Genomic DNA, 24,079 nt, shown 5'->3' with positions numbered 1-24,079 from the left:
AACTTGCACATGAAATGTCTGATCTAAGCTGATGCTACAGTAATTTGTTTTTCCTGGGAACCGATTTCCAAGCTCCAGCTCGGGCAGACGTTCACCGCAGCACTCCAGACACCACAAACTCGATGGGCGGGGACTTCTGCGGATTTACGTCTTCCTCTGACGCCTGCCACCTATGTTTCTCCTGTGCCCTTTGGGCATCCATTCTGCCCAGCCAGACTGCTGGTTTTCTCCCTCTGTGGGGGGGGCGGGGCTCCTGTGTACGCTGCAGACGGCACTGTGTGCCACAGCAGTCGAGGAGCCGTCACTGGGAGGGCAGCTGGCAGGAACCGGCCTTCGCAAGGGTGGAAAAACGGCTCTTTGCTGCCGAGGACGGTGTTAGAACTCTGGCCAATAAGAAAAATAAATGACTTAAAATAAAAGAGAATCTTACAAATAAGGAGTTGCAGTGAAGCAGTGGATCTCCCAGTGGCCTCACACCTCCAGTATCTGGTCCCCCCCCATGCTCTGTGGCCCTGTGTGTGCAGTGCGCACTGGCCCAGTGTTTGCACGCCTTTCCTCAGGGCACTACGATTTCCTCCCACAGTTCACAGATGTGCAATTTATTTGCCCCTTATTTTATGGGTGTGTGGGGCATTGGGCTCGACTGGCTTCCCATCTGGGCAGCCCCCCCCCACCACGAGGCTTCCTGGGTCGGGTGCCAGGCACTGCAATCCCAGGCTTGGATGGAAGAAAACTGCAATCTAAAACTGTAATCTATATGATAATGGTATGTTACATTTCCTGCTGTGCCAAATACATAGGTTTTTATCAAACTGAACTAATAACCTCACAGGTTCTACCCAGAGTAAGGAAAATCAGTTCATAGCAAAGATCCTATCTGCTAGCACATAAAAAGCCACAATTGCTTCCAGATGTTATTGTGTTATAAAATGATCCTTCAAATATTTCTCAGGGACCCATGTTGTGGAGGACTGATTTCTGGTCAAATCTAAAAGATCCCCTTCCTCTCTATTCAAGGCACCATAATGTATCCCCAGTGAAATTACATTAGAAAGTGTACATCTGCATACAAAAACTCAGGTACTCTCTTACAATGGAGATAAAATGGATAGTGTTCATCAAAAGCACTGGAACGCTATTGAATTTCTCGATAATTCATTAGTATTTTTCTAGTTTGGATGAACCCAGGACAATAACACAAAAAGCTTTTTGAACTGACAACTCTAACTTCACTTAAGTATGTTTTAGAACTAGATGCCTAATGAATGGCATCATTCAGAACAACGTCAGGAAAGCCCTGATTACTTGAGAGTACTGGTGATTGCAGCAGTCAGACAGAGCGTGTCCCTATGCTGAACCGCTGGACCTCAGACCCTGCGCCGTGGGAGGAATCTCATCTGCTTCCTACAGAGAAATCCTTGGAATTCACTACTATCACTAATACATTTAGGGACATTTTCAGGAAAAACAGTAGACTTGCAGTCTCTGATGCAATGTCATGAAATCAGAGCGATAACTCAGATTTTCTAAGATACTGATACTGTGGTATTCATTTGCAGCTTGATTTTTTGTTTTTATTGTTAATTTTTTTTGTTTAATGAGTGGGATAACAGGAATGGGTTGTGTTCGTGACAGCACTCCATGAAGCACAGTGATAATGCATCTTTGCAGCAGCCCAGTGCAAACTCAGGTCACCCATCACACGCAGGGGGGTGGGGGGTGGGGGAGCTGGAAGGGAACATGCCTGGACCAGATTGCCGAAAACCCCTCCGTTCTCCTCAGGCTGAGAGGTTTAACAAGCACCTAATTTCACCTGCTATTTTCCAGCCCGCCTTTCCAGACGACCCCCAAGCCGCGCTTATCCGGAGGGCACAATTCAAATGCAGACAATTGCAAACGCACTCCCAGCAGACTGTAAGGCGGCATCCATAAATTTAAATAAGATTCTCCTAGAAATTGTGAAAGCACTGTTCTGAGAGCGTCTGAGTCACTGTTCTGATTTCAAGCAGAATCAACTCCGACAGTCAATTTCAAGGTTCTTATATCAGAACTCGTCTTTCTGACTGGCAGCAAAAAGCAGCAGATGTGTATCATGAAGTGAGACAGCAGGGAGGGCGGATCGTTCCTTATTTTCCAAGGGATGGCAAAACTGTTGCTAGACAGCATCCAGAAAAGACACACCATGATACTTGAAACAGTACTCATCTGCAGTACTCATCTGCAGTGTTATCATCTTCCAGTATTTGGGCTTATAATCAGCGTTTAAAGCAATGAAGCACTTTACACTGATAGTACAAGATGTAAACATGTCACAGAGCCAGCTGAACAGGCAGGCTTCCAGCAGCCCAAGTAAAATTACATTTTAAATTCAGCATATTTTTTTTTTTAAGAAAATGGCAAATGATTCTTGTTCACAAAAATGCCAGCCTTAATTATAATAGTTAAATAAGTAAAACAAATACAGATCAAACTGCATCCATAATTGGTCATCAACATTATGCATGACACTTTTAACACATTTATTTATTCAATTAATGCAGCAACTGGAATAACACAAAACCAGCCTTTGCTTTCCTCCTTTCATTAGCCCTCACGAGATCTGAAAGCGATTCGGTCACTCCCACAAACCTGAGATTTTTTTTTAAATAAACAATGAAATACTTATGTTTATTAAGAATAAGTCTTTTTGTTGCTCTGATTTATTGATTCTTTAACATTTTCCCTAAGTAGGTAGCCAAAAAATCTCATTACTGTAACAGTTAAATAACATAAAACTAGATTAAATATTTTAAAATCTTTCAACTTTATTGCATGCAACCCACAATAAAATCAATTTGCATCATAGTATGTATATTGTTTTTCGCTCAATTTTTTTGGTAATTTTATCATTTTCTCTACAGGACAGTGAGACCCTCTCCCAGGCAGCAGGCCCACACCTGCTACAGGACAGTGAGACCCTCTCCCAGGCAGCCGGCCCACACCTGATGCAGGACAGTGAGACCCTCTCCCAGGCAGCCAGCCCACACCTGATGCAGGACAGTGAGACCCTCTCCCAGGCAGCCGGCCCACACCTGCTGCAGGACAGTGAGACCCTCTCCCAGGCAGCCGGCCCACACCTGATGCAGGACAGTGAGACCCTCTCCCAGGCAGCCGGCCCACACCTGCTGCAGGACAGTGAGACCCTCTCCCAGGCAGCCGGCCCACACCTGATGCAGGACAGTGAGACCCTCTCCCAGGCAGCCGGCCCACACCTGCTGCAGGACAGTGAGACCCTCTCCCAGGCAGCCGGCCCACACCTGCTGCAGGACAGTGAGACCCTCTCCCAGGCAGCAGGCCCACACCTGCTGCAGGACAGTGATCTTACTTTGCTATTAATTCCATATGCACTTCAGCAATCAGTCTTGCAAAGAGAAGGCTGATAATTAACTTACAGTGCACTAAATACAATGCCGTAAAACATCTGCATAACATATCAGAAAACATCTCTCTGCTGTCAACACTGAACCCACTGATCACATGTTATGGGACTTTCTTCTGGATACTTAACAGTTTGCATTTTCTCAATAAAACCAGTTGCATTACAATCCAGGAAAGTCAGCAATCCTGCATGATAATTATGCCACAGTATGAGGAGCAGGAAGTGCAGCAGCCCAACAGACATGGATGCAAAGCAGCCCTGTGTGCTACTGCCTGTGTGCTACTGCCTGTGTGCTACTGTCTGTGTGCTACTGCCTGTGTGCTACTGCCTGTGTGCTACTGTCTGTGTGCTACTGCCTGTGTGCTACTGCCTGTGTGCTACTGCCTGTGTGCTACCTTTGCTCCTGTTCGGTGGTGTGTAACTACCCCGTGTTTAAAATCAGGGTTACTAGATTTTGATATATGTTATCCATAATCAATATGTTTAATTTGTATATTAAGCCTGGATTGAGTTTCTCTCTGCCAGAGAAAACCAGCTGGAAGCCAGCACTCCAGGATCAGACTTGCCTACCGCTGCTCTAGAGACTCATTATCTGCATTAAAAAGGAGCCTTTTAAATGACGTTAACCATGTTCAGCTAGATTTCCAAAATAGTTTTCAAGTGATGGTACCGGTGTGCGTGCCTCTGAGTGGACCCTTAGGCGACACAAATTTAATTAGTCTTTTCTGAGCACTGAGCATGTAAGATATTATTCGACTCCATTAAATCTAAAATCTCATATATAATCGTTGACAACATACTTTAATTTCTTCTATATCTAAATGAGAAATGCCCCTCAGGTCTTTTGCATGAAGTCCCCAATTATACAAACATTTATCAAGCAATATAATAAACATAGTGGGCTGTGAAACGCCAATCTTGTCCAATTACTGTATGGCATAGCAGACGCCCAAAGAATGTTACCACCTTTGCTCTTCAACTTTGTGGGACAAAGGACAGTTGGATAATTAGTGGCCCAAAAGGTCAAAGGAGTGAATTATAAGGAGGAAATTCTCTGAATGTCTACAACAGCTGGGGCACCAACAGTGTAAAGTAGCCCTACCTTCCTCACCTCATCCTGATCAAAAGCCATTCTCATCCTGATAGTCAATTAATGACCCTGGGCAAGATCCAGGTGTTAAATAAGGAGTGGGGGGCGTGGGAGGGCTGTCAGTTATCCAGCTGAACCAACAAAGATACCTGCAAAACTGGCTGGGAGAGCAGCCTCGAGGGGCTGTGCTCTCTAAGCTGGTCAACAAAAACACATGCGGACAGCAATCACCAGGCCTTAGAGAAGACAGGGCTTCATGCTGGGCTTCTCCAACCCCCCACTCTCGTTCTTCTCCTATGAGGAATCCATGTTTTGCCATTTTGTTGCCTTATGCTGCCCCATGACCGCAGCTGTTGTGGTTGTCATTCATTTTAACCAGATAACACCATATTAAATACCATGAGGGGTCCCAGCCTATTATCCTACCGGCCATTTCACATACGGTGCAGAAAAATCAGTCACTTTGGATACAACTGCATTTGAAAATCGTTGCCTAATATCGAAAAAACACAAACCAAAGCCCCCTGCAAACAAGGGCAGTAGATTTATGCACCATATATGAACTGTAGTATAAAACACTCAACACTCAAAACAAAAGTACTAATTGAGAATCTACATGTGCGATCGGGGAGCCTCTGGCTCTTGCCCCTCTAGTCCCGCCATTCTCCCCTCATCCAGTGTTCTGACTGATGACAATACTCTCTAGAACAGCAAAGCATGTGACTCTGATGAAGCACCGCTTCACGGCCGGCTGCTTCACCAACATCCAGCTGGAGAGAAGCTCAGGTTGCCACCACAGGAACTGCCCAGGACATTTTTGGGAATACAAATGTCAGTAAGGCTTAAGCTTAAAAATAACAGAAAATAAATACTTCAACTACAACAAACTATTCATACATGAAGAACATAAGTTCATGCAGAACCTGTCAAGCTCTGTGCTGTGGGTCCTACAAAATTAAATAAATGTGCGATTCAAGCTATTTTAATCTAATTCTGGGCTGCACCGTCAGCTATATCTGTATTTTAAGTCAAATGAAGGAAGATAAGCAAAGATGATGGCTGACATTTTTGTGCGAGAACTCTCACAGCCGGCAAATGGCATGCCCCCCCCCCCGCCCACCCCCTCTCAAAACACTACACATGATCTTCAAAGACTTTTAACCACTGACATAAGACACACCATGGGAAATGAAGCAAGTATCCTCTTTCTTAGGGCAATTTAATATGCTGAAATGTCTCCACACGTCTCTGGAACACATTTAAGTTTGAAGATACAGTTACAACCTCTGATTGTACTTTTAACAATCATTTGGTTTTCACGTATCCTGTCCCGCCTTCCGTGAGACGCACACATTCAGGTGAGAGATTGATGCTTGGAGACAGAGGGCGAGGTCAGCCATTTACCCCACACCCCTGCAGCAGTTAGGGGTCTTGAGCAAGGGCCAAAATGCCACCCATGGTGCTTGAACCAGCGACCATCCAGACACAGACCTGCTAACCCACCAAGCAAAGCACCGCTTAAATATGCAAGGACCCTGAAAGCAAACAGAAATATCCAGTATGTCCTCAGAAGCAGGTTTAGTAACGGAAAGAAAGCCAGGCTAAGCAGAGGCGGCCGTGCTCCCAAAGGGAGGCCTTCAGACAGCGGCCAGCTTCCAGTCCTGCTTCCCAAAGGGAGGCCACCAGACAGCGGCCAGCTTGAAGTCCTGCTTCCTGACTGAATTCCTGACAGTTTCGGGCTCGCCACACGCCTGCTTCCAAAAAGCAATCCTGGGCACACTGGCAGATCTCAGCCTCCCAGTCTGCTCAGCCCTGCAAATGCTGTGCAAAATGACATCTGTGCAGATTCATCCACCAGGAGGGTGGGCTCTGTCCTGCAGGCACTGCACTCTGCACTGCACTCTGCCACACTGCAATCTGGGCCATGAACTTTCATGCACAGGTCATTCTGTCCTTGGCACTTTGTTTTCTGCTCCATAGTATTTTGGTAGACAATTCCACCCCCCCTACCCCTATGCCCTTGCCCCACCTCCCATAAGTGTGCATGCATTACCTCATATCCAGGTGCACTTAAAGCCCAAACAGCCAGTCTTTGAACTCAGCAGACAATTGTTCTGTTGTTTGTCTGCATTTAACTATACTGAAACCTCATTTGACTCGTTTTAGAAAAAAAATTCTGCTAATCACTTGAACATTAACAAGCCATGTAAAGGTTACTTGTATCAGCATTCAGTACAAGAACTCCTATCCTGGTCTGTGCTTGGGTCCATGCTTGGCCTGTGACGGGTTGGTGCCCTAACCAGGGTTGTTCCTTCCTTGCCCCCACAGCCTCTGGGATAGGCTCCAAACCCCCCATGACCGTGAATAGGACAAGCTGTTACAGAAAATGGATGGATGGACACTGAATGTTTAAACTGGAAATTTTAATTAATAATAATAATTTTTTTTCTAACAACAGCTGTATCATTTTTACCTAGAAAACAAACTAAATAACAGTATTTTTACAGAAACTGAATACTTAAATCCCTTTGCTTCAGTGACCTGAATTTCATCACAGCACATCTTCCTGCGCCGCCATAAATACGAAACATTTCTTACCAGCCTCGAACTGTAGAGAATCAATACAAAAACACTTCATAAGACTCTTACGAATAGCCATGGCGAAAAGAAACAATGTAAAATGATACCGGACAGGGGATGTTGTTACAGACAGATGTTTCCTCAGTTCAGATGCTACGTCAAAGAGCTGAGGCCGATCAAAGGTTCCATTGCTCTGAATCCCTTCCTGTCTGTCAGTTAGTCAGGTGACCCTCGGATGTCTCAATGTAGTATCTCCATAATTATAAAGCATCAAACAACACGATGAATGAGTTTAATAAGTATCAATCTGGCTGGTTTAAGATATGAGTGTCACATCCTGCATGCTATGTCCACCTGACTATCTGGTCTCTTCCCTAGCATGATCCTAACAAGCCGTGCCTGTTACTCATTTGTCTTACCTCTCATTCCTAACCCTTGTGTTAATCACTTCCAGCTGCTTCTCCTCAGCTCCCTTGTTAGTCTTGTGTATATGTGCTTCCCAGTCCTTTGTTCCCCTGTCCAGTCATTGATGTCATACCTTCTTGTCACCTGTGCACTACCTCATTCCAGTTCCCCAGTTTTGATTCCTGGTCATCCTGTTTATTTCCTGCCGTTGTTCGTTTACTTTGAATAATCTCTTTTGTTTCTCCTCCACACCTGCCCCCGAGTCCTTCGTACCGTCGGTTGTGACAATGAGCTACATAAATGCTTCACACAAACTGATACATTCTCCATTTTTCCCCCAGTGTGAGAGACTGGAGTATCACCTCTTGTCTACAATAAAAAAGTAATTTAAAAAGCACGATTGCTTTCAAATATTATTTAAGGATTTTTGAAGGTTACAGCCATTTAAAGCCACCCCCTCATACAGTGAAAGGTGTGCTTTGAAACGAATACTTAGTTTTCATATCAGTAAGTGAAGTAAATGGAAAAAAAGCTTTTACAACTAGACACTGAAATCAATAACTTTTTAGTAAAATATTTGAAATCCCTTATCATCACTTAAAAAATAAAAATACATTGCTCAGGCCTGTTGGTCACCAAAATAAATTCTCCCTAAATTGAATAATTCTATCCATCCACCCATCCATCCATTCATCCATCCATCCATCAACTGTTTATCCTATTCAGGGTCATGTAGGGTCCGGAGCCTATGGGCACAAGGAAGGGAACAGCTGAAGAAGGGGCCACCAACCCATTGCAGGGCGCACTCACACACCATTCACTCACACACCAGTCACTCACACACCAGTCACTCACACAGGCATACTTATGGGCAATTTGGCAACCCCAATTAACCTCAGCATATTTTTGGACTATGGGGGGACCGAAGCACCCAGAAGAAACCCCACAACGACACGTGGAGAACATGCAAACTCCACACATATGGAGCCATGGCAGAGACTCACTGTACCACTGTACTGCCCCATCTAAAAGTGCATACATTTTAAAATATTGATGAAAAATGCCTTTAATAAGTCAAGAATGATCCCATGATAGGTATTTGTTGTGTGTAGATGCAACATATATACTTAAGACTGTTGATGAATGAATTGGTAGATGATTAACTGTTGTCCCATTTCTAACCAATGCTTAAAATGCTACGCATTACATTACCTGTTCCACAGGTGGCGCTGCACTCGGTCCAGGGGCCATACTTCCACTGAAATTCCGGAACAATGTTGTTGTCGGAGCCTGCGAGGGCCTCTCGGCTGATGGTGTACTCATAGCGCACCCCGGGGTTTGTTTCTTGGAAGAGCAGCTACACGTTGCAACAGAAAAACAGTGATACAAGATACGTTAGATAGAGCAAACAAGAGCGTGCCAAGCAACCGCTACAAGCAAGAGTTCAGCGCCGAACAACATGCAGCACCGGCACAGCCCATCGATACGATGCACCGACGGCGTGTTCCGGCTGTCCTCAGACTGCACGGGGGAGGATAGAGATGCTGCAGAGCAGGGCTGCGCAAACACTGAGAGACACTGAGACTCTTATTAAAAGGGACTGTGATGCTGATACTGAGGAATAAGGGAGCATTTAAAATGCTACAAAAATGAGACAAGTATCATTTCTGGCGTCTTTTTAATGAGTGAAACATTTATCTTGTAGTAACCTGCAAGTTGCATTTAAACAGTTTCTTGTAACATATAATATAATATAAGTAAATTTTCTTTCAACAGGTTTTTAATACAGTTAAAGGAATACAGAAAGAGTGAAAAGTTGGAAAAAAGTACTATACTGTGGTAAAACTAACATTCTAATTTGAAATTCCATTCCAGTGTTAGTGCCAGTAGCATTGTGCGAAATGTCTCTCTGTGAGTTATGTCTATTCAAAGCAGCACCTGTGAGACGTACTGAATGAGTCACCGTCTGCAGGAGGCACGTGGTGTTTGTGTGAAGGTTTACATTCAGCCACTTTAAAGGTCCCCGACCGCGTTTCCAGCATGGACTGCAAGGCTGGCAAAGAGCCGCGAGCAGCACTTTCATCCACCGACAGCATGGCAAGGACCAACCATCCAAGCTGATGTTATATCTGCAGATATTGTAACAATATTCTCTAACTTGGACTAAACCTCACGAAAAAATTGTGCTTTCTAAAGGAATCAAGTGCGCTTTTCCACCACGCCAGGTACTGTACTTTTGGTACTTCAAGAAAGCACCAAAAGTATGGTTCTTCAAGGTGCTGGTTTTCCACTGGTGTAAAAACTGGCACCACCACCAAATGACATCACAACGCAAGCCGGGGTATTTTGTACTAAATTCGGAAATAGTATATCACAGGGCTTGGTGATGTGCAATATTAATACCAGTACTGTATAATAATGTACAACGTACCAATGCTTTATTATTACTGTATTTAATGTTGGTAATATCTTACTATGCGAGTTTACCATTTACCGTATGTAAGTATGTGATAATCAAGTATCATATTGGGTCTGGGCAGGGTTCACTATTACCCATCCTTTCATATAGCCACGGAAGGTCTTGGCATTTATCACCCATAGATACGGAGGTTCTTCTGAAACTTCATATTCTTTGGACATTATAGTGCGGGGGGTTTAAGTTTCACTAAAACATTTTTACTCTGTAATAGCAAACAAGACGTCGCAAGCACTGCAATTTTACTTATTGTTCATTATCATGATAATCGAGTATATGTTTTAAAAATATCAGTTTAAAGTTTACTGCTGCCAAGAAAGTACCAGCTGCTTTGGTACTTAAGGTATTGGACCTTTCAGCGGAGGGAAAAGGGAAAATGTTGAAAGTTGAGCAGCAGAGAAGCACCATAATATTGCTTTTGCCATGGTTATCTGTACAATTCTGAAAAAAATGTGAATTACAATTTTTTTGGCTTAGAACAGAGATCACGATTTTTTGTAAAAAAAAAAAAAAAAAAATTATTGCACTCATTAAACTGCAAAAGGAAACACAAAAAAACATGAATGAGCCAAACATATGATTGATCCAGGACCAGCATATCAACTTAAGAGAAGAGGAAGGAAATACTCAATTAGAGTAACCAAAACAGCCATACCAAAAGTTTCAGTACCAGAAGTGCCAGGGGGGGGGGAACTCTTTCGGTACTTTGGTACTTTGGGGTGGGATTTGAAACGCTTTATTTGTCAATCAGTTACACAAATAGCCTGCTTCTGAAATGCAATACAAACGCCACCTTGAAAACAACGATAAATGAGATAAAAAAAAAATAGTAAAATAAAAATAATGGATGCATGGACAAATTAAGTGATTCAAGCTTTAACTGCGATCTGGTCAGAAGAACCGGAGATCAGTATAGCATATAAAGAAATGAAGTATTTGCATAATACAGAAGGGCAGAATGGTATTGGGAAATTTTTAAGTATTGCAATGTAATTTTGTAATAAATATTGGGGTATTTATAAAACAAAAAAGGAGTTCAAAAGAAATTTCTCACAAACCCGTCTAGGAGTGATTTAAACCGCAAGGATGAAAATGATTATGATTATCTTGGAGAAAGCATGCAACGGCCATGCAAAAGCAATGGAGGTAAACTTTAAACTGATTTACACCTTGAAATACCGTATTTTTGATACCTTCTTGAAGTACCAAAAGTGTGGTACCTGGTCCAGTGGGAAAGTGCCCTTTAATGCAGAATTATGGGATGCTTGAGACTCTCTGGGGAGAAAGTAGGAGTGCTTGTTTTCATCTAGCCGATGTAATACAATGCAGAAGCACCATTGTAGTTTAGAAATAAAATCGCATAGAGCTGTAAATCGAGATTTTTTTTTTTAACAATTAATTGTGCAGCCCTACCTGACAGCAACGCAAATTATTGCTTAATCTGCAATCTGCAGCTTTTTATCAAGTCTCACACTAAAAACTGGCAACAGCCATGGTGATACTACTGGCTCTGGACTATCTAGCAGAAGCCTCTTAATGGGTCAGACACATGGGACAAATGGCCAGATTGCCCTCAGATCCCAAGCTTAAGTGCTACAGCTGTCACATTAAACAAATTGACTCAATTAGCTAGATATAATCAAATTATGTGGATCAGAAATCCTTCAAAGACACTGAAATTAAATATATCCATCATAGCCCATATTCTTTGGCTACAAATGTGCCCAAAGCTCAAAGTGGTGCCCTTTAGCTATTTCTACAGAAACATCATCAGAATTCATTGCTGCAATACAGCTATTCTGCAATATTTCTGGGAATAACGGACAAGAAAGTGACCCCATAAGCGGCAATGAGAGGCCTTCCTATCTTTGACACTCACTGGCCAGTTTACTCAGTAAACCTGCTTGTAAAGATACTGTAAACCGCCTCCTCTTGCATACAGCTGAGGCAGGAGGTTCCAGCTAAATACATGCAGCATACAGACAGGGTCAACAGGTCCAGTTAGTGCTCGGCTATGCATCAGAAGGGATAAAATGCACAATAAAAGGAATTCCGGCACGATTGTCGAGGTGCTCGGTGGTTCCTTCATCTCAGAAAACAATCCCAGTGACCTTCCTGGGATTTTCTCACACTACAGTCTATAAAAGTTACAGGGAAAGATCTGATGAGCAAGACACGTGACAGTTCTATAGGTAGAAACACGCGGTTAACGAGAGAGCTCAGGTGTGAACATCCATTAAAGCTAACAGGAAGGCCACAGGTGCGAGGATGGCAGCTCAGGTTAACAGCGGTATGTCATCTCTGAATGATCCTTAAAGCGTTACCCAGTACTAGTTAGCAGTAACTTATAAAAAGGCTACTGAGTATTTATTGTACATATTGGAATATTGCTGATTGTACTATTTGGTATTTTTACTTGACGAGCAATGCATGGAAAGGCGAGAGGCATTAAACATCACACTTAAGATGTTTTATTTTATATTATGGGATGTTGATAACTACATAAAGCATGGTTTCCAAGGAGAACACCACCCTCTGTGCATATTACATGCTAAAATTCTATGAAACCAGAGCATGGAGAACTGATGCAGCTTTACTGCTATTTGAGGTACAGTACACAAGCCTCACAAAAAGACAAATACTGATTTGAATCAATTAAGAACCATGCAGATGTCCATACAGTTCTGTTTTTTGTTTTGTTGTTGTTTGGTTTTTTTTTTGTTTACATTATTTCCCTCACTGGATTTATAACATTAACAATGACTATGTGCAGAAACACTGACCCTCATTACAAATAAGACTATTGGAAGAAAACAGCCAGTTTCACGCCTAACACGGTTAACAAATAGAGGGCCACACAAGATGGTCATGTTCTTATTATTGCACTAAGAACAAATGCTGCCTTAGTTTGCAGCAATCAGCTTGTAAAGGCCGGCAGTGCAAATTCCGATAGCTTGTTGGCTCTTGTGCAATGGTTTCCACAAAGGCGTCCAGACTCCTCCTGGGGACAGAGAAATCAGGAGGACAGGAAACACGAGGACATGGATGTAGTAAGGTCAGCTAAGCTCAGTCACTAACACTGCGAGACCACTAAACTTCGCCAGCTGAATCTGAAGGTCAACAGCAATTTAGAAGCAGCTGTTGAAATTTAACTAACAAATAAAAAAATAAAAACATTTTAGCCATAAAATATGCTGACCATAACAAAGTTACCCCAATGGTGTCCTAGGGTGCCTTTCCACTACAACTTCAGATTTAGGAGTCGCTGTGACTGATCAGGCAATTAATGTTAAATGACGTTTCCGCCTCTGTGTTTAAAAATGGCAGCAGCAAAAGCACTTTTTAAACCAGTAAAAAATGTATCAGCACTCTGGAGCTACTGTTCAGTGTTTTTGTTTTGCTTTTGATCACATAGCATTTTAATAATCTAATCCAACTAGTCTAATGTTTTTAATTTTCAGAGAAAAGGCCAGAGATTCTCACTGGTACACAATTATTTAAATTTTTTCATGACTCCTAAATAAATAACCCACACAAGACCCGACATGATTAGCAAATACTTAAAACTTTAGCTCCAATTTAAAAACACTCCACTTTCTGTGCCCTTGCGAGTCCTTAATTATAAAAACACATCAGATATTTCTTAAAATTGGGGTCATCACTGCTCAACAGTCTTCATTTCTGCAATGATCGTTCACATTACCATTGTTAGTGTAATATACACAGCTACAGGACTCTGCTTATCCGGGAATGCTCCCCCCCCAACTTTAGCTAAATACGGCACCATTACCACAGCAATGGGAGCCGTCTCTTTGTATACTGTCACAGTCAGTATCTCCAGAACCCCCCCCCCCCCCCCCATTGTGGGACACTTGCCAGGAAGCAGGGAATCTGCTCTGTGGGAAAAAAAAGTCCTTCACCTCCCTGCCGTGCTTCCCCCAGATAAATCTCAGTGGTTAAAGAGTCCAGCTTTCATACTCTTCTAATCACCAGAGAGCGATTAACTAAGACGTGACTTAAAAGTAATTAATAATTAATGCTGAGAGGCGACGTCAGAATCCCTCCTGTCCACGGTGTCACATATTAATCAATCTGGTATATTACCATCCAAAAACACTTCAGCCTTTGGTTTATTCTATTGCATTATCAAAATCCTCCAAGTTTTCATTTTCAAAGCTCCCACAATTCACCTGAAACCGGTGAAAAGCTCAGAAATACTTGCATGAACAATGTAACTTTGAATGGGAAAAGTTCAGCTCCAGCACAAGCGACCCCCAGTGGTGCCTGTGCTTGGGAATCACTCTTCCAAGCTTCCATACCTGGATCCACACTGGTTCCAGTGTAGGCCCAGGAGACGTGACGTTCTCCAGGTGGCCCGTCCGCTCATAGGTGAACACAGTTCCTGCAGCCTTGTATTCTCCGTTCCACTGGATGGTCCAGCCACCATTCAGGAAGTACTTGTCAGGGTCGTTGCTTCGTAAGGCCAGAAAGTTTCCTGCCTCGGCCATCTCCTCGATGCGGATGTCCCTGGCTCCCTCTGGAATCACCCCAACATCCACATAGCCTGGCCAGAAGAACCAACACACATCATTATTACTGCAAATTAGGATGAAAGTCGATACGAGCTCCCCTATCTTTATTCTGTACTGAGTCAGACTTTGTGCTGATTAATGCTTTACTTGATAAATTTACAACTACATATTTCTCAAGATCAGAAAATTACACTGTGGTTAAAACAAACCCATTTTCAAAAGCATGGTTTCTCAGGACCTGGCTTTGACCTCATACCCTCCCGGATGCACATTTGCCCGGCTGGCATCGTGGGGTTATACCTCGTCCCTCGCTCTCCTCAAAGGTCTTTTTCACAGTTTCGCAGGTCGAGCCGTTGCCACGACAGACACCGCAGCGATCTTCCACCGCCTCTGAATCTATTTTGAAATCACACCCTATGCTCTGAAAAAAATAAGATCTATTTATAATTGCGTACACACAAGAAAATGTGCATTTGAGAACTGCAGATTTATCTTTTTTTGCTAAAAAATGTATACAGGATCTTCCAACAATTTTCTGCTATAGTTCACTCACTCATCTTCTAACCCTCATCCAATCCCTACCTCTGCCACTCCCTAACCTCCCCAAAAAGATCTTCATTAAAAGCCAAAATTTGTGTGACTGCTCTCAATGAGACCTGGATCTGTGGCACAAGTTGTCCACCATAGAAGGTGAGAGCAGAGCTTACCAGTGTCTGGTGCTGTTAAGTATGTTCTTATTAAGCAAATAAACCTGCTAAAGCATGTCAACAAGAAACAGGTGGCTGAGATCAGAAGTAAGCAAATTCCCAGTGAATTACAGCTGGGAAGGTCTGTGTGTTTGTTAGAGGACACTAAGCTCAGCCTGCGGGGAGCCTGACCTTACAGATGCCGTTGATGCAAATGTCACGGTTGGAGCTGCCCTCGTAGCACTGGGTGCCGTCGATCACCGCATCCAGCATCTTCTCTGAGAAGTATTCATTCAGAGGTCGGCAGTGCAGCTCGCATGGATTCACTGGCAAAGACATGGCGTTGGGGGGGGTCACCATGCAGAGCATTCATTCCGAAAAAATATGATGCAAAATAAATATGGAAAAAAATACACCTGTTTCCAAATGGGATGCTCACCTCTGTTGTTGACATGCACCCAGGTGTAGAATTTACCCTTGTAAGGCATGTTGTTGAAGTGGCTGCACTGGACGAGCCTGAATGGTGGCCCGTCAGCAGGGCAGGGGTTGCCTTGGCAGGTCCGGTACCTGCGACGCTCTCCCAGGCAATACTTTCCTCCATGTTTGGGGCTGAGCAACAGTAGAAAGGAAAAAGACAGTAGTGCAGGTGTTAGTGTACATTGTGAAGGAGGTTTCATCTTGGGTAAATGTATCGCTGCCCCGTCACACCCCTGGGGGTTGGGCTCGGTTCCCACACATGGCTGTGTGCAAGTAGAATTTGAATGTTCGTTTGGGTTTGTTTGTATGTTCGTTTGGGTTCGTTTGTGTGTTCGTTTGGGTTTGTTTGTGTGTTTGTTTGGGTTCGTTTGTATGTTCGTTTGGGTACCAGCACTCCAGGATCAGGGCTGCCTGCCCCTGGCTGGTGTTGCCCTGGCAGTGAAGGTGGGATAATCGGCTCACTAGGATTAGAATAACAGCTCTGAGCACTCGGATCGTTATGCAGCAAGTTCACACAAAGGTCAGGTGTGTGACTTTTTTCAGAAACAGACTCAGCAGAACAGTAGAACCTGAAAGCTGTTGGTTCTAGGTCCAGTGCTTTATCCTGCCATTTATAATGTGCATGAATTCATAAGGCAGACAGGCCCGGCTGAACTGAAGCCCAGACAGCTGGTTCCGGCACACAGAATGCAACGTGTGTAAGAGCCGAGAGAAAAGCCAACACCATCAGTACTGAAATTCACAAGATGTACATCTAATTGTCCTTTCATTTTTTAAGCTCATGAGTGAAAAAATGGAGATTTCTCAATAAACTGTGTATATTTGTGTCTAACATGTAATATACAAAGGGATGTGTATTATTATTATTGTTGTTGTTGTTGCTGCTGTACATTCTTCAGTATTTCTACATAAGTTATTCAGAATTATATTATAAACCTACAGCTGTGCGTTCATCTGTCAAGCATCAGCAGATGAGATTCAGACTCCATTAAGATGCTAATGCACAGCTCATGTCCCTTAAAAGGTTTTTTGCCTTCCACTCCTGCCAAGAAAATTATTACCCAGTGAAGTAATAATTACTTTATCCAAAAAAATAATTACTTTACTGAGGCTGTACATTTCAGTTATTTTAAAGATTACACTTTCAGATCCTGGAATTAATGAATGTATATGGTTTCCTCCAAATAAAAAAAATGTCTTCCACATGCAGTCACTGTCTTCCCTAAACTCCCTTCGTCTTTTCCTTTCCTTGCCTTTCCTTCATCTTCCCTTCCCTTCCTATTCCTTCATCTTCCCTTTCCTTCCCTTCCATTTCCTTCCCTTCATCTTCCCTTTCCTTCGTCTTCCCTGTCCTTCCCTTTCCTCCCCTTCGTCTTCCGTTCCCCTTCCCTTCATCTTCCTTTCCCTTTCCTTCCCTTTATCTTCCCTCCCCTTCGTCTTCCCTTTCCTTTGTTTTCCTTTCCCTGCCCTTTCCTTTCCGTTTCCTTTGTCTTCCCTTCCCTACCCTTTCTTTCCCTTTCCTTCCCTTCACTTCACTTCGTCTTCCCTTTCCTTCATCTTCCCTTCCCTTCCCATCCCTTCATCTTCCCTTTCCTTCATCTTCCCATTTTCCAGCAGCACTTTTTGTACCATATTTGTTTACTATGTTGCTTTTCTCTTTTTATCCTCTTCTTGATATGACCTTTCTTTTGATGGCAGAGCTGGCCGTCTTTCATTTCACTACAGCTTACAGTCTTACTGTAAACCTTGCATGTGACAAATAAAAAAATCCTTGAATCTTTGAATCATTAAATGCACTAAAAGCCAGAAATGTGCACAAAATATGAAACGATCCCCCAGGTCAAGCACCATTAACTGAAATGAATCCAAATAAAACCCTGGAAAGTCTTTCATCTTTTTGAAAGGATGCACCTGAGATTATATAAGATGAATAGAAATGAAAACTTCCATTATAAGGATGTACACATGGTTAAAATACAATACTGTCTCTAGGCAAATCCTGCACATCCCAAAAATAGCCAGGAGTATTTCAGCAGCTCTGCTACTCAGGAATCTCAATCTTCCGACGTGGCGAGGTGTTAAAGTGGAGCCCACTAAGTGACCTCTGGGCAGCGTCTCAACACGAAACTAACCTGTCAGAACCTGGCTGAGAGCAACAGGAACAGCTTCAGTTATTGCCAGCTCCGAGTGTCAGCTGCTACTTAACAGGGTGAACTGGAACGTGGAAGATAGCAGCGAAGCACAAACCTGCTTTTTTAACAGCAGTATGTAACAGCAGGCGCAGAAGCTCGGGTTTTACGCATCTCCTACCCGCTTAGCATTCAGGGCCCTGCTTTTCTCTAAGATCGTTTTTACCACCCAAGGTGCGATGGTTTAAATAGGGTGATTTGATCCGCCGGGTTCCAGACACTCCTCGTGCAGTAAGAGGCCATTGGAGGCTCCGAGCATGTGACAGGGTACATGCTGCAGCAAAGGTCAGCAGTTCAGACTTTACAGGAGCAGAAAAACAGCAGACTCCAAAGGAGAGGGTCTCTCTCTCATTCCATTCAACAGAGTAATGCAGCAGAGGCAAAACCAAATGTTAATATTTCAGAGAGAGAAGGAAGGGGAAACAGCGTTTGGTTTTGGCTGTTTTGCTGTAGTTCCCAGTTTTAGTAATAAAACTCTGAATACCATAACAATGCCTGTATTTAAGTCTGCCTTTCTCACCCCTTCTGATCTTGATTTTCAGTTAAATCGGCTTATTTTAGTCCCCATTTTACTCCAAAGCTGAACAACCTACAGAGTGTGTTTTTAACGAACGTGATTTAAATGTCAAGATATTTAACGCTTCATTAATAGATAACACTGGGAATCATTTTAAGATTTTAACCCATATTACGCTGTACATTTAATGTAATAAATTTTTTTTTGTTTAATTCCATCTTGATTTTAATGTAACATAGAGAAGAAAAACCACAAAAAAATCAGTAGAGTGTAAAAATGTAAAGGAGTAAGAATTTCTACATACAGTATGCGTGTAATCAGACAAGGAACAGAAGGGAGGTTAGGATGAACATATCTGGAACACAACTGGATTGGTTTGGGTTGGGGGCCCAAGATCTCTAGCAGCACCCCTTTGGATACTTTTATAATACACTGATTGTGATTGAGGCTGGAAATTCTCACGACCCCAGTTGACTTTCCTGCAATAAGTCCCGGATACAGATGAGCGGCACGGAGCCGCTGTGCTCTCCGCATCCGCAGCCCGTGAGCAGGGCAGAGCGGGCGGCTCACTCACATGGGGCTGTTGCAGTCCCTCTGCGCGTCCTGCACGCCGGTGCTGCAGGTCCGCGAGCAGGCCGACCACTCGCTCCACGGGCCCCATCCGCCGTCCACCCTCTCGGGCCAGTGTCCCGCTGACACGCATTCCCCGCCGTAGCACCACTTGGCGAGGAGACAGCCAACAGATACCCGGGATATTATACCTTCCAGAAATTCAGGGGTGAAGATACAAAAAAAAAAACCCAAAAAAAACTTGCATACCTCATATATTTAATTGCACACATCGAAATCAAACCCTTGTGGAGGGTGGCAAAACTGCGGCACCCCCAGGACCTTGCCGGGACAGCTCACCTTATCCTCCCCGCATTTAGTGCCATCCACTGCCCCGTCCAGCCTGGAATGGCAGGTTTCCCCAACAGTGCACCACAGCGTGCTGCAGACATTCTGCAGAGTGTGGGGAACAAGACACACACACACACACACACACACACACACTGTCATGCAAAGCAAGCTGAAATACTCACACATTACTGAGCAGTTCGGTATATTACATTCTTCAATTCAGCATATTGCACTTCAGTTCAACGTGCTGCACGTTCATGATCAGTAGCAGACTTGTTTAGTAAGAATACATGTTCATTCATAAAAAGTTTTTGGTATATTGATCCTTGAAAGATGCATAAATATTCTGTTTCAAGTCTGGCCAAAGATGATACGGAGGTAGGTCTCCAAGAACGAGTCTTAAGGGTCTCATTTCGTACAGATACCCCTGCTGCTTGCTGTACAAGAGATCTGAGTCTGTCATTCCTGCCTCATGCTGTATCTCTGAAGTTTTGCAAGGGAGTATTTCTGTTGGAGCCCATCCTTAGCAATCCTGCATCCACCTTGGCCCCGGGGTCAAGCCGCATCTATGGCCACATCACAGTTGCACCTTCACATCCAACAAGACTTGGAAATCAGTGCTGTTGTCTTTCCCATCCAGAGCTGGATGCTTAATGAAGGATGATGTCATCCTACACATCCTATTAGGTGAGTGTGTCTTTTGCTTATATCTTCTCTTCCAGCCAATAATTTCAGTCCAGATCAAACTCCAGGTAAAACTGGGCTGTTTTCAGATACAGCATGCTGACAGGAAGCCACAGATACTTCCCTGAACAGAATCATTAAAGCTGCCACAGAATGCATGAATTCAGCATTTTAAATTGTTCTCTACTTTCTACATAGACAGTATATGACCTTGGTTTGGTTGAAAAATGACTAGAAGCAGTTTTACCGGCCCATTTAGACCCTATTATTTGGCACTGAATAGCATTTACCTTCATAGCCTACTTGCAATAAACAACTTTACTTCAATGGCTGTCAGTACATATATTTTCCTTGCCAGGTGCCCTTGTGGAAACCGTGCACGCATGTCTGTCTCTCTCTCTCTACCTCTCTGCTGCAGGTTGTGAAGGTCCATTGGGCTTAAACATGATCTAGTGTATGTTAAGTTTGGCAGCATAGTTGATGCTGTTACGTGACAGTCAAGGATTTTTTAATTAGAATGTTTTTCCATCGTCTTTTGCACATGCAGGATTTATATTTGAAAGAGGGAACGACAATGTTTCAGATTCGATGAAAATGCAACAAACTCTTCATATTCAACTATGTTGTGGTAAAGTCAGATTTTTATTCTATGGTACCTTAAAGCTAATTGTTATTATTAGTAAAAATGGCCAAAAAGGACCTTACAGAAAACAGGAAAAAAGGTAAACTGCCAGTCAGAGAGATGCAAAACAACTGTCGCAAAACTTAAAAAAATTGTAGAATCCAGTGTTTTGTGCTCAACACCCAAAAGATGGAAGAAGCATGTAGAGAGAAAATACAAAGTAACAGCCAATTATCTGTGTCAAATTAAAGGGGAGACTTCCATAAACTCTATGGTATCAAAGGCCACCATTATTCATTACTACAATCTGAATGCAAAGTCCGGTCAACCTTAACAGGCTGAAACATGACCCTCACTCAATAAGACACGCCAGGTAAAACATTAAGAATGGGCACAGACACGTCTCAAGGCTGTCGTCACATAGGTTTTGTGGACAGAGGAGATAAGAGAGATGGATCTAAAAGGTTGCGATATCCATGCAGGACGATGGCCCATCGCATGACGTTCATGCGGGACGATGGCCCATCGCATGACGTTCATGCGGGACGATGGCCCTTCGCATGACGTTCATGCGGGACGATGGCCCTTCGCCTGACGTTCATGCGGGACGATGGCCCTTCGCATGACGTTCATGCGGGAAGATGGCCCTTCGCATGACGTTCATGCGGGAAGATGGCCCTTCGCATGACGTTCATGCGGGACGATGGCCCTTCGCATGACGTTCATGCGGGACGATGGCCCTTCGCATGACGTTCATGCGGGACGATGGCCCTTCGAATGACGTTCATGCGGGACGATGGCCCTTCGCATGACGTTCATGCGGGACGATGGCCCATCGCATGACGTTCATGCGGGACGATGGCCCTTCGCATGACGTTCATGCGGGACGATGGCCCTTCGCCTGACGTTCATGCGGGACGATGGCCCTTCGCATGACGTTCATGCGGGACGATGGCCCTTCGCATGACGTTCATGCGGGACGATGGCCCTTCGCCTGACGTTCATGCGGGACGATGGCCCTTCGCCTGACGTTCATGCGGGACGATGGCCCTTCGCCTGACGTTCATGCGGGACGATGGCCCTTCGCATGACGTTCATGCGGGACGATGGCCCTTCGCATGCAACAAAGCACTCCATGGATTGGCCAAGAAAGGCTTGAAAGGTGGCTGAATTATGACCTGCCCCCTATATCGCCTGACTTAACCCCCATTGAGAAGTACTGGGCCTTACTGAAGGGTGAGATTTACCAAGGTGCCAAGCAGCACACTGCTGAGAGCAGCATCTGGGGGGTGGTCCTAGCTGCCTCAGGCAACACAGGATGAGATCAATACAAATGCTTGCCTGGTCAAATGGACAACAGGCTCATGATGGAAATTTAGTAGAAAGGTGGCCATACAGGACATTCAGCTCGTGAGGTGGACTGTATAGAAGAGCCAGTAGTTTGTTATTCATTATATAGACTGAATAACTAAAACTGTTTATCATTATTATTATTTCTTTTGATGGTGGAGAGAGAAAAATCCACTTGGTTTCTGATTTGCTAATAACTGAGCACAAGGATAATCTTTGTCTTTTATCTTTGTGACAGTCTAACGTCTCTAAATAAACTTGCTTCGAGCAAAAGAAAAATTCACTTTTAATAAGTCTGCCCAAGAATACTAATATTGCCAGGAATACTACTTCCCTTATAATTCTGCACGCAGTGTAAATGTGGAATATGAATCACATATTAGTGGTTATGTAGTAACTAGCAGAGGTAAATAATTCAGGTCCAGAAAGTAAAAATCCAAGACCAAGATTTTGTTTCATCCAACCAATTGACTAGTCTATGATTGTGACTCTTCATACTCAACTGGCGGACCTGAACTTTTCACCTCTGGTAGCTGAATCTCCGAGGTGTATCTGTTTCTCAGATATTCCCCCATCCCACATGGATACCAGCTGCCGGTTTACAGGATTCTCTCAAATACATGCAAATGGGTAAGATGGATACACACTGTATAAAAGTCCATCTGCGAGATGGCGACACATCAAGTAAAACTCAAAGTTAGCATCCACATGTAAACAGCTTCTCATTAGAAGCCTGGCAGGTAAATTCTCCATTAGAATTGGTACTGGTGTCATCTTGTCCAGCTTTCTCTCCCGTTACTTGATACTCTCCTCATGACTGAATCTAATTTTAGCTATTATTACTCAAACAGGTGGATACACATTCAATAAAATTCACAGTTAGCATCCAGAGATAAGCACCATCTCATTAGCCAAATTCTCCATCAGACCTTGCACTGGTAAAAATCGCCATGCCCAGCTTCCTCTTCCATACTTGGCACTGGTAAGAGTCACCGTGCCCAGCTTCCTCTTCCATTATGTGCTACTCTCCTCGTGACTCTGTCATACAGCTGCTGACATTATGCAGCCCAGAGAGGTTAACAGCAAACCAAGAAGGGCATTTGGTTATTCAGGGATTTGATCATCTTCAAGTTCCATGTACATAAATGGCTTCTGGCCCTGGCTGCACAGATAAGCAGAAAAGGTCGCAATTCAGAGCTTATCAGGTGTGCGGAGACTGATCAGCAAAGCAATCATTCCTCCGTGACATTTGGTCCTAAATATTAATGCTTGCTGAAAGGACAATCAGCGAGGTCCATCTGAACATTGTTAAAAGCGACACTGTTTCTCACAAACCTACTGATTAAGAGGTGACATGATTGTTTAGTCTTAATAACATACTGATGCCCTTCTTTTTCAATTACAAGCCCAGACCTACCTTGTCAGACCCATTAACCAGGTCAAGTCGGATTTCTCACCTGAGATTCATTTAATCGTGAGGCTGACAGGAGTGAAAGTCAACAGTGCAGCGAGAAGCCAGACAAAGAGAGCGGCAGCATGCAGGCAGTGAGGTGCTGAAGGGATTGGGGGCGGGAGCCAGAAGAAGCCACACCGAGTGCCATGTCACTAAGCCAGAATATGTCTGTGTGACTGGGCACAATGAGAGAGTAGCTTTAGGGGAAAGGCTTACAGTACGTACTATATCTCTACTTAGCTTTAGTAAAACACAGGGGCTGCTTCACACCCCCAGGATGAGGACTTTGAATCCCTCCCCCATTCCCCCCCCCCCCCCCCCCCCACCTTGACTCTCTGATATCATGCGTAAAAGGGAATTTCAGGATGAGCCCACATGTGTGTGTCCCCTGGCACCACCTTCTGCTCGCCGCTGAACGCCTTGGACCTCACAGTCATGCAGGCTTGGGGCGGCCGATATAAGCCCTGTCTGCACGCCATCCACAGCAAGCCAGCAGTGCATCACGCAGCATGCAGGCCCTGCCTACTGTACAGGACAGCTTCACAGTGAGGGTAAGCGGTGTGGAGGTGGATTACACGCGGCTCACCCATGCCGCAGGATGAGGGCGCTTAATCAGCAAAAGATACCAAATTTCAGGTGACAGTTTTAGGAATGGAATAGACTGATGCGTTAATTTTGGATGGATTGCTGGATTAATGTT

At 43.9% G+C, this 24,079-nt stretch overlaps 1 protein-coding gene across 5 annotated transcripts in view; it reads right to left on the bottom strand.

Annotated features, from left to right (window-relative positions):
* Positions 1-24,079, bottom strand: part of adamts7 (a disintegrin-like and metallopeptidase (reprolysin type) with thrombospondin type 1 motif, 7) — a 61,740-nt gene that overhangs the window by 17,974 nt on the left and 19,687 nt on the right. For all 5 annotated transcript variants that reach the window (XR_002838673.2, XM_023815133.2, XM_023815136.2 and 2 more), the window contains 7 exons: positions 19,280-19,372; positions 18,945-19,090; positions 15,627-15,796; positions 15,380-15,513; positions 14,802-14,922; positions 14,289-14,533; positions 8,706-8,850 (listed from right to left, as the gene is read on the bottom strand). Coding sequence is in view for 4 of the 5 variants with exons in the window: in XM_023815133.2 (XP_023670901.2) it covers positions 8,706-8,850; positions 14,289-14,533; positions 14,802-14,922; positions 15,380-15,513; positions 15,627-15,796; positions 18,945-19,090; positions 19,280-19,372 (1,054 nt within the window). In the remaining variant the exon portion in view is untranslated. The remainder of the gene's footprint in view (positions 1-8,705; positions 8,851-14,288; positions 14,534-14,801; positions 14,923-15,379; positions 15,514-15,626; positions 15,797-18,944; positions 19,091-19,279; positions 19,373-24,079) is intronic.

This window comes from Paramormyrops kingsleyae, chromosome 11, assembly GCF_048594095.1.
Source record: "Paramormyrops kingsleyae isolate MSU_618 chromosome 11, PKINGS_0.4, whole genome shotgun sequence".
Classification (NCBI taxonomy): domain Eukaryota; kingdom Metazoa; phylum Chordata; class Actinopteri; order Osteoglossiformes; family Mormyridae; genus Paramormyrops; species Paramormyrops kingsleyae.
The sequence above is the reverse complement of the archived record's forward strand: the minus strand, read 5'-3'. Positions and strand labels throughout refer to the sequence as shown.